The following is a 10,522-nucleotide window of genomic DNA, read 5'->3' as shown; positions in this document are numbered from 1 at the left end:
AGAAAATCCAGTCAGGATATCTGTAGGTACAATACGATGGTTACATGTGGATACAGTAGAAATGGGACCAAGGTGGCAGCTAAAGTCGGCTTAATGTATAGAGAAACGTCTAAACTGCTAACTACTATTATAGGACAACTTTTAACAGCCTCAGGGGATTTGTTTTCAAGACTGGAATCACACATGAACACATTCGTTTCAGTTTCCTGTAAACTCAAAATAAAACTGCAGCTGAAACCGAACTCTGTGGACAAGTTCCTGATTTTTATTTGCAGTGAGCAGCCTTCAAATAAATATGGATTTCAGTCTATATGAAATATGGATTGAGTTATTTTCTCTCAGTTCCTTCTTGTTTTGATGATTTGGCTTTTTCCAAATGTCAGCGGAACATTTTATACAAAGAAAGGTACAAAGTACAGTTTGCTCGCACAAAACTTCCCCTTACTCATTTTATCCATCGCAAAACATTTAAAATATATTCAGAGATAAAGGTCTCAACAGTTTGTGTACTCAGCCATATTTCAACTTAGATTCTAAAACTACACATCTGACAGTAACTTGGTAAAATAATAAAATAATAAAATGGAGCCATTTAGATCTAAAAAGTCTGGACAGAGCAGAGTTTGTTTTTTTTTATTCTGTGTGGTTAATGCTGCCAAACTGATTGTTTCACTGTAACTGGCTTAAACCCAAAATAAAAGAAGAACAAGCCATGCAAAAAAAAAAAAAAAAAAAAAAACATTTTGAAAGGGGGAAAAAACAAAAGTCTCATGTTCCTCCTGATCCTGATCCTCATAACTGACCCACTGGAGCGAAAGGGAGAAAAACACAGAACAAAACCACGAGTGCGGACTTGTGCCAACATTCTTCAGGCCTCATCACAAACAAAAACAACAAGTAGCAAATGACCCTCTGGTCGGCCGAGTCCTGACTGGCTCTGTGTCTCGCCACGACTGTGAAAAACAACAGCTCTTAATCTGCTTTCACGCTTTCACTGAGTCAAACTGAGGGAGTGACGGGACTCTTACTTTACAGACAGAATGAGGTGAGGCTTCTGGGCAGAGGCTTAATGAAGACATCAAAGCTGACTTGATGGGATAATTATGAAGTAAAAGGGGGGCGTCCAGTGCTATTTGCGCAACTTTAAGCTCATTTGACAATGTTATCTGCTGTTCTGGTTCAGCTAAATAATTGCAAATAAAGCACGTGCGGTGCAGGGGAGTCTTTTGAAGTCATCATTTTCTGTTTAGCTGCTCAGGCAGAGCGCAGAGGGGTTCGACGTGCACATTTTTGAAGGCTGATACGGATAAATGTGGAGGGAGATTTTGTGTGATGACACAAACTTCCAAATCATCCGAGGAGTCACAGGTGTTTACGCCTCGGCTATATTCTTAGCAAATTGGAAAAAGCCTCCAGATCAAGATCAGGAACTATTGTGTTACTGCAAAACAATAGACCAAGAGCAGCAGGACTGAAACTGGTTTGGTAGCTGTTTTAAAGAGCAGTACGCCTGAAAGCTGCCAACCTGTACACAACTTCGAGCTAATACATGCAGTGAAATGTCAAATACATAATGGATGCTACAAGAGCTGTTGGATAAAGAAACAGCGTCTAGTCATTTCTGTAACTTGCTCACTAAACGCACACTTGACCAGTGTTTTACAGTAAGTGACATGAGACTGATTTTAGGCTACAGCTGGAGTTTGACCCTTTAGTTACAAGATTATATATGTTATAAATGGTTCCAAACTTTACCATGGCAAGTTGGCGTCCAATGTTCCCCACAGTAACACCGCCTGAGAAGAATATGCATGGGAGCCAGGAGCGTACATACAAGAAGTCTGGAGATGTGTACCTGAAAGAGGGAGAGAACAACAACAACAAAAAAAACATCTCATGAAATATCATCTTTAATGATGCACATCAGGTGTAGTGACGCTGTTCTAAGGTCTGACCTCTGACCTCCCGGGCGGGGAGGTCAAACAAAAAAACAGAATTCCCTCCAGAGCTAAACAAGTTATACTGTAATAAGCAAATTATGTCTCGCCTTTCCCCTCAGGCAAAACTCAGAATAAGACGCATCAATTCTGACAAGTCGAAAACGCGTCTTAAAGACAAAGCCAGAAAGATCTCTGACAGATCTCTGAGTGGGAAAAACATACAAGACCTGTCATTTTGGAAATGATAATTATCAACTCTCACTCCTCCCCCTGCGTTTCTACCTTGTGAAGTCAGCATGAGCTGCGGCTGCCTTTTGAACCTCCTATCGTGGGCAACAGTCCCTTTTCTCAGCTGCGTGGTTTTGATGATATGCCGCTGAAGTAGGTAGGATGGGTTGTTAATTGGGCTCCCAGAGATAAGGGGAATACCAAAAATATAACTCAATACTTTTTTGTGTTATCTGCCACATCTTTTTTTGGAATCAGACAGGTGGGAGTACATGCTTCCTTCACACCAGGGTGGGACTTACTCTCATAGCTGTATAAAGAACACTTAAACCGAGCGGCAGAGTATTTCTTGGGTGTAATATGAAACCAAAAATTAGTGATGACAAAGCACTCATGATTAGTCATTGCACACAGCATCAGTTTTCTTTCCTCAAGAGTGAAAACTCGGGATTGCTGACTTACTGGTAGACTCCGTTGTAGACCAGCAGCTGCGTGATCACAGTAGCTAGGAAGGCAGTGGTGATGCCCAGACCAAAGCCGCTCCTGGACCGGTCGAAGGTCCACCACAGGCCCAAGGACAAGGCTGCCAGCGTTAGGGAGAGCTGCACATTGTTGTCGAAGTCTAGTTTCTGTGTTACGGGGCAGTTAAGGACAAAGTCAAACAGTGTGACGCTAGCATGGGATTAGTTCTTACTCAAATATTTGGATGACCTGCTAGCACCAAGTTCCATCACTTCTTAAGGGTAAGGGGTAAAGAAGGACAAATCTCCTGCTTTAGATCCTGTCCAAACCAGCAATGGAAGGACAACTTTTCCCCTCATTCTTTGGCCGTGACACACTTAATGAAGGACAACAGTAAAATCTATGAGTCTACAACATGAGCTCTTTGTGAAAGGATACAACACTGGCATGGTTGATGCCGACGAACACTGCGATGCACCTCATGACGCTGGCCCACTCCCTCTTGAACTTGTGCGGCTCTCCCAGATGGCTGTCGAGGCAGGGGTACAGCAGGCCGACAACAGCTGCAAAAGGGAACAAACAGACCCAAATTACACAAGATAAGCAGAAATTCTGTGAAATGCCAGAGGGCAAATCCTGTCATAGAGCTGCTGTGTGGGATTATTTGCTGAACATGCGTTTCCATAATTAGTGAATCATTTATACACCTACGGTAAAAACACTTGAAAGCCCTAAACATTTTTTTTTTTTTTTTAAAACTTCTTTTTGTTTGACTTTTGGTGTAATTCCTCATTTCTGTGTAATGTCAAGCTCTTGACCTACATTTTCTTCTACATGTTGTCAATAAAGTAAAGAAGAAAAATCACAAAAGAAACAACTAAAAGGAGGACACTATAGAAAATACCAAAGAAACTTATATATCTCTGAAAAAGTTATATGAATTAGAGCTGAAATCGATTCATTATTCAATGAATCGATTAGTTGATTTGACAGAAAAATTATCCGAGACTCATTAAAACTTTTCCAGCAAAGAGAATTTCAGGCTTCTCTTTGTCTTAAGTGTCAGTAAAGGGAATATTTTTGGGTTTTCAACTGTTGGTCTAATAGAAGAAGCCAACTTGAACATATTTCCCTTGGAATTCCCCAGACCAAATATTTATATGTGAAAATAACCACCTGTCCAATTTTTGTGTGATTATTCAATAACAAAAATTTGTTGTAGTCCTTACAGAACCGTTATATAATACACTATACCCGAATCTAGTTATACTGTCATAATCAATCTTGTATCAAGGAAGACATACCAAACACTTGCTGGTCCCAGCTTTGGAAATGTGAGCACTTGCTTCTTTTCTCTATTTCATTTCACCGTAGATAAGGAAACTAGTGAAGTATAATTTTGTGTATTTTCTTACATTTTATAAACTGAACAGTTAAAAGTTAAATCAAAAAAGCAGACATAGTTGGGATTATAGAGGATAAATACACACCAAAAGTTACAGTAAGTTAACTGTGAACTCAGTAATGAATACCTTAAACAAGTCCCTACATGGCACTGTGAGACATTAATAAAGCAACAGTAAAGCGACAGTAAAAACATGAAGCTAAACCACCACTTCCATTTGTTTTCTGCCCTGCAGCACATGGTGGGTGGAGCAGAGCATATACGCGCTTGTTTTTTTTTTGTTTTTTTCCTCCCAACTTCCTGGTTCCTGGCCTTGAAAGTACCTCCCACTCAGCTCACCCGTTATGACACCGGCCAATGAGCGCGCAGCTCACCTCGTGTCCGGCTGTTGCGACCAATCAGAGGACGAGAATCGCTACCATCTGTGCAAAGTCATTTTTTTTTCATAACTGACTGCCAGACAAAACCATCAAGTCTAGTGCAGCATAAGAGAGGAAGGTTTATATAATAGCCAACAAAAACAAAGCCGAATGATGATTCATTACCCCATGATCATACAGCAGCTGGTTTCAGTGGCAGTTATAGAGAGGTATCGTTTTCCTGCCTTATATAGTTTAAAATGGCACTTTTCTACTGCCTCTTATGGCGTGTGATGCACATAAGCACTCAGAGGTGATTATCAAACTTTTAGCGACTATAAATGATTGGTAAATTTGATTTTAATGGCTTTATTTGCCATTATAAATGTCTCTTTATATGGAAAAAGCTGGTGCACTCTAACCCCTCCCCTTCCCACATTCCTTTGTCCCAAACTTAGCAACAAACTACTGATAACCTTGGTCAAACTGCTCTCCAAAACTATTTATAACACACTAATAAACTTTATTTATCCCAGCCACCACTGTTGTCTACTCACCGGCTCCTGTGCCGCAGCAAGGCGGGATCCACCAGGCAGACGAAAACAAAGTTGTCATCACCTCCTCGGGAAACAGGGTGACATTTCTTTGTATCTGCAGCAAGTTGAGCACCAGGGCGAGGAAGACTCCCACCGTGAAGAGGACGAGACCCCGGCGGATCAGGTTGGCCGTCCGGACGTCGTGCAGCGAGCCGTAGGCATTGCTGAGCACCGAGGTGATGATGGACATCATTTCTTCAGCTTTGGATGCTAACCAGTTTGCTCCAGATGATGAGTGCTTAGTTTCTACCCTTGATGCACAGGAGCAGCTCCAGCAGTGGTCCTCTAGTCTGGGCATTTGGCACTTTAGGGCTGAGGGAGAAGGAAATACCACTGTCATGACTTTAGATACACATTTGTAACAAAGAGACACATGTAGCTCACGAGTGTAAAGATACGTTGCTGAATGAGAGATGAACAGTTATGTTTTCCGGATTCTGCTAAAACTAAGTTAGACTACAGCGAGAAAAGGCTGCAATGATCGCTCCATACCTTGATCTCCAGACGTCTTCAGTGTCTGCTCCAAACAGAAACCAGCTCTCGTGTTCATTCGCGCCGCGGAAACGATTAAGCCGGGACCCCCTCCTTGTTTTCCTGCTCTTTACAACAAGGACTGCAATCACGTTGTTTGTTCACATCATCGTTAGCAGACGCACACAGAGAGAAAAAAACACACAGTGCTGCTCCATTCCACAGCACAGAGCTCATACCAGGGACAAGAGCTTCCTCTGCAGAAAACAATCACAGCTGTGTCGGGTGAGAATCGGCAGCCAATCAGAGCGCGGCGGCTGATATGACGTGACGCCACCCCACCGCCCCCTCGTCCGGGACAGACGCACAAACCAGGAGGCAGGAGAGCTGAAGTGAAAGTGGAAACAGGCAGCTACTTTACATGGCAGTAAAACATATGTAACTCTTATTCTAAAGAGGCATTGAAGAGATATAATAAGTGCAAGGAAACAGCATTCAACAAGATCAAAATGGGATATTATAAGAGCAAAATTGGAAATGTAGTTGCAAAAAATACAATAAAAGTAGCCCAAAATGTCATTGTGAATTCAGAACTGAAATCCACAGTTGCAATATGTATCCATTATAATTGCTTTCTAAGAAGAAAGATGTGTTTACCAGGCTAAAATCAAAACTTGAGCTTGATCCTTATTGGATAAACACTTAAACTTTTACAGATCGTCCTCTCTAAGTATTCCAGCAGACTACTTTTTCACAAACTAACCCCAGTTAAACAGGACCTTTATATATATATATATATACGCAGCGTTTGAGAAATGAGGTTAGTGGCACAACTTTTTTTCTGATGTTTGTGGAAAGTTGTTGAACTTCTGGTCAGGATAGAGGAGGTGTGTCTCACAAGAAGGAGTGTGCAGGGATGGCATGTAGGGCCCCTGCACGTATGCCAATGATTATGTGAATGGGAAAAAGGTTCATTGCCCGCTTGACATAGTCTTTCAAGGACCGACAACAACATGGAAACATGTTTTGCAAGAACCTGTGTGACCCAGCCAGGCGTCTATAGGGCAGTGAGATAACAATCTTCCACGCATTCCATGCGTGCAGCAAAAAGCATGTATATATAGGTGCATGTTTTTTCATCCTCTGTGCCTCAGGACATGCGCAGGGAATAGTACCCATATATTTGACACTGAAACACACCAACACACATGCAGGTGAAGACTCACTGCTGCAACTTTTTTAAATAAAATGATACTACAATATTTCTCCACAGCGATTAACAAACATTTCTATCATTTTAACTTAACTGTCAAAAAAGTCCCAAACTAAATCATATTTACTTAATTTCAGCTGCTGGCACTTTGTAGAGAGTAATACCATGGGTGAATCATCTTTTTCATGCAAATTGGCTTGCAAAATTGAGCAATGCTCCATGACCTACAGCAAATTTGGTAAACAAAACCAGAGAGCGTATCAATCAGATAGCATTTCTTTTCAATTAAGTTTAATTAAAATCCTTTTTTTGGTGTAATTAACTGTGCTGCCGATGTCTCAGGGTATTGTATTCATTTTTTGTTTTTGCAATTATGTGGTGCTAAAATGCAGAACTATGCAACGTGGTGACTGATTTCTGGTTGTCACCCAGTATTCAGCTTCAAAGCCTTAACTCAACTGCTGAATTTATCTCTTCTTTTTATGGCTGATTTGATGTGCCATGTGGAGGAAAATGATGCTCCAATTACTGCGAATATTGGTAAAGCACCCAATAACTATATTTATGAAAACAGACATGGAAACATTGCAGGAACATCAGAGACTTTCTTGCCACATGGCCTTAGGGCTAGCAATGTCGGTCTGTCGGTCCACCAGTTTAGTCCAGACTGAAATATCTCAACAACTGTTTGAAGGATCAAGGCTACTACTCTCTATGGTGATTCTCTGACACTAATCCAGTAGCACAAAACTTTGTACAGATGTTCATGCTTTGTAATCACTTTCGTGATGGCTTTCACCATGGGGTTATGTTTGTGGTTCTGAGTAAAAGTGTGATGACAACTTTAGCACTGCTGTAAGATTTGGCACAAGCATTCTGATCCATCTAGCGCCATCATCAGGTCAAAATGTCAATTTATCCAGTACTCTGGTTTATGGCTTTGTCCCATCAGCCTTAGCTGTACTTTGTATTTAGTGCTAATTAGCAAATATTAACATGCTAACATGCTAAACTAAGATGGTGAACATGGTAAGTATTATTTCTGCTTAGCAGGAATGTTGGCATTGTGAGCATGTTAGCATGCTGATGTTTGCTAATTAGCACTAATTATCTCAAAGCACTGCTGTGTATAAGCATAGCCTCACAGAGCTACTAGCATGGCTGTAGTCTTATTGTACCTACAAATACTGATGGCAAATGTAGTGGAGGTGAAGCTACTTTATTCTATTGACTTTCATATTATAAGTCACTAACCATATCGTCACACAATTGAATAGATAAAGCAGCTTTGTTAGTTCCGCTAAAACAGTTTCGGAATGAGTTTTTGAATGTAAGTATTACATATGGGTGTATAAATCATCTTATAAGTTACAGTTTCCAGGCAACACATTCAAATTGACCAAGTTTAAATTGGTTCCACTTGAATTGAATGAGAAAATGCCATTTCTAAAATGGCAGTGATAACTGAATGGTTAAATATAAATGTCACAGTTGCACTCCATTGGAGCTGTTTCACCATTTTGTACTAAATAAGTCAAGCATGAAAGTATATTGAGGGTTGAAAAGTTTGCATTTGTCCTCCCGTCACATTTATGAGTGCTTAGTGTTGTGTTGGTGTATGCAGAGGGTTTGAACAAATACAGCATGTCTTACAGGATGAGAAGACTGCCAAAGAGGAAATTACTATCAGAACAGGTTTCTTTTTCTTCCTCACTCATTTCATTGCTTTTCATAAAATATGCTTGGATGTAATGGCATAGATCCTCACTCATGACCTCTATACAAACACGCTGTCGTGGTCCTGAAATGACATTCAGAGACATTCACTTTGCTGCAACCCATAGATAATGACATCAGTCATATTTACTCCTAATTTCAGCGGACCATGTGGTTAACACAGATAAATCGCCACAGTCTAACAGTCTCACAAAGGGGAGAAAGGAGGTCAGAAAGAGAAGGGTGCACCTACAGGGAGCTCCCCAAGGCCCAAAACTACTACACCACCCCATTAATCCAACAATAGTATTCTTCTCTGCCTCAGGACAAAATGAGTATGTTGAAGGCTCCTCTCTGGGAAGGAGCGTGTGTATGTTTCCCAAATGAATAAGTTTCTCTCTATGTAATTCTTGGCAATCCAGGTGCCCGAGGATAAAAGCCTACAGCAGTGAGTGTGTGTATGTGTGGGTGCCAGTGTGTAGATCTCTGTCTTTGCTTTACTGTTTATATGTGTACGTGTTAATCTACAGAGAAAAAAATGTGTTTGCTGGATACGCGTGACCTGAGAGGACTTCCACACACGACATGTTAAATATCTTATTATATTAACAAAAGAAGGGAAAAAAGGTTGATGGTGAAAAATATGACACCACTATGGAAATTTAGATTGCTTCTAGTGCTTCTACTGACAGTAACATGCGCATTAATGTGGAAGCTTAAATCACAAGTTGTATGTTAGCTAATGCAGGGCTATAATAACCATGAAAATGACTCGGCATATAGCAAATAGCTCCTAGCAACCAGCAGTGCTGGCGCTGGCGTCGAGGAGGTCTCAGCCACATCAGAAGATAAAGCAGGATGCTTCGACACTTCAAATGAATAGCAGATCAAGCGTGTCATAGATTATGCTGTTAGACTGGGAGGGATTGAATTATAGCTAAAGGAAAAGCCTGCTGGAACAGCTGGTAAATTGATCTATCAAACTCAAGCTTGACAATTTTGTTCCTCAATCCTGTATGAAATTATGAAGGGAAACATCCTAATCCATCCTCTCGGATAGTTGATTAAGATGAAAACGGTTTCGGCTTCATCCAGTGTATTCCTTCTAGTTCAGGTGTCAAAAATCATTGCATGCATTCCTCAGTAAGTGCCAAGATACCGCACATTTAGAGAGCATCTGAAACTGTGTAACCCATTAATAAGGATGGTATTTTCATGTAAATCCACCATTGGTAACTGTAGCATCCATCCCTTTTTATCACTAGGTTAATAATCCATAGTTTGATCAAAATTCTCCAGCCCTATTTTCCTCCTTTTCTTTCTTTCCATTGCTTCAATGCTTTCTGGGCACTCTTCTCAACACACACACACACACAACCTTTTCAGTAGCTCCCTCTCCCTCTCACTGTGCCATGGAAGATGAAAGGGGATTCTGGGGTATAGAGTGTATCAAGCAGCTTAACAAAGGATACCATAAAGGCCCTGACTCTACAGCCCGAGGGCGTGGCACCAGGATGCAATCTCCCAGCCCCTTTGTTCTTTAGCGCTCAGCTCCGAAATTGTTTCAGAGCAGCTCACCTTTTTCTATAGCCAGATCCTACACCCTTTTCTGTACCACATGCTTATTTTCTGGGTGTATTATGCCAAAACAGAAAGAATATGTGGGTTTTAAGGGATGATAAACAGATCCTGAACCGGAGCTACAAGACAAACAAACTGTGGTTTCCAGAGAATAAACATTTTTATATTTCAGAGACAGTGACCTGGATTTGATGTGGTTGTTTCAGGGAATAGTTTGACATTCGGAGAAATTCTGCTTTCTTGCCAAAAGTTAGAAAAGAAAGTCGATGCCACTCTCATGGCTGTATGGTAAATTTGTAGCTGCAGTCAGCAGGTTAGCTTAGCTTATCTTAGCTTAGCACAGAGGCAGGAAACAGGACAAAACAGCCAGTCTGACCTTTATTTAATCGTCATTTTTACACTTTGGCTTTTTGTACAGATAAAATAAATGAGGTATTAATTAATGAGCATTACAGGATCTGTAAGCAGATTTTATTACCTTTGGACTAAGTTAGCTGTTTAACCCTGTTTCTAATTTACAGATGGCTACAGCTTCATATTTACTGTGGAGA

At 40.8% G+C, this 10,522-nt stretch overlaps 1 protein-coding gene across 2 annotated transcripts in view; it reads right to left on the bottom strand.

Annotated features, from left to right (window-relative positions):
- The window catches only part of insig1 (insulin induced gene 1), a 6,428-nt gene extending 463 nt beyond the window's left edge, over positions 1-5,965 (bottom strand). Inside the window, exons 1-5 of one of the 2 annotated variants that reach the window (XM_022767261.1) lie at positions 5,483-5,965; positions 4,952-5,302; positions 3,069-3,193; positions 2,631-2,797; positions 1,756-1,855 (exon numbers count right to left, since the gene is read on the bottom strand). In XM_022767261.1, coding sequence (XP_022622982.1) covers positions 1,756-1,855; positions 2,631-2,797; positions 3,069-3,193; positions 4,952-5,302; positions 5,483-5,540 — 801 coding nt within the window. In that variant the 5' untranslated portion in view covers positions 5,541-5,965. Of the gene's footprint in view, positions 1-1,606; positions 1,856-2,630; positions 2,798-3,068; positions 3,194-4,951; positions 5,303-5,482 lie in introns of those variants that run through there. The other variant, XM_022767260.1, reaches the window with a different exon arrangement.
- Between the last annotated feature and the right edge of the window lie 4,557 nt (positions 5,966-10,522).

This window comes from Seriola dumerili, unplaced genomic scaffold (genome assembly GCF_002260705.1).
Source record: "Seriola dumerili isolate Sdu_G_001 unplaced genomic scaffold, Sdu_1.0 BDQW01001124.1, whole genome shotgun sequence".
NCBI lineage: Eukaryota > Metazoa > Chordata > Actinopteri > Carangiformes > Carangidae > Seriola > Seriola dumerili.
This window is presented reverse-complemented; position numbering and strand designations above follow the sequence as displayed.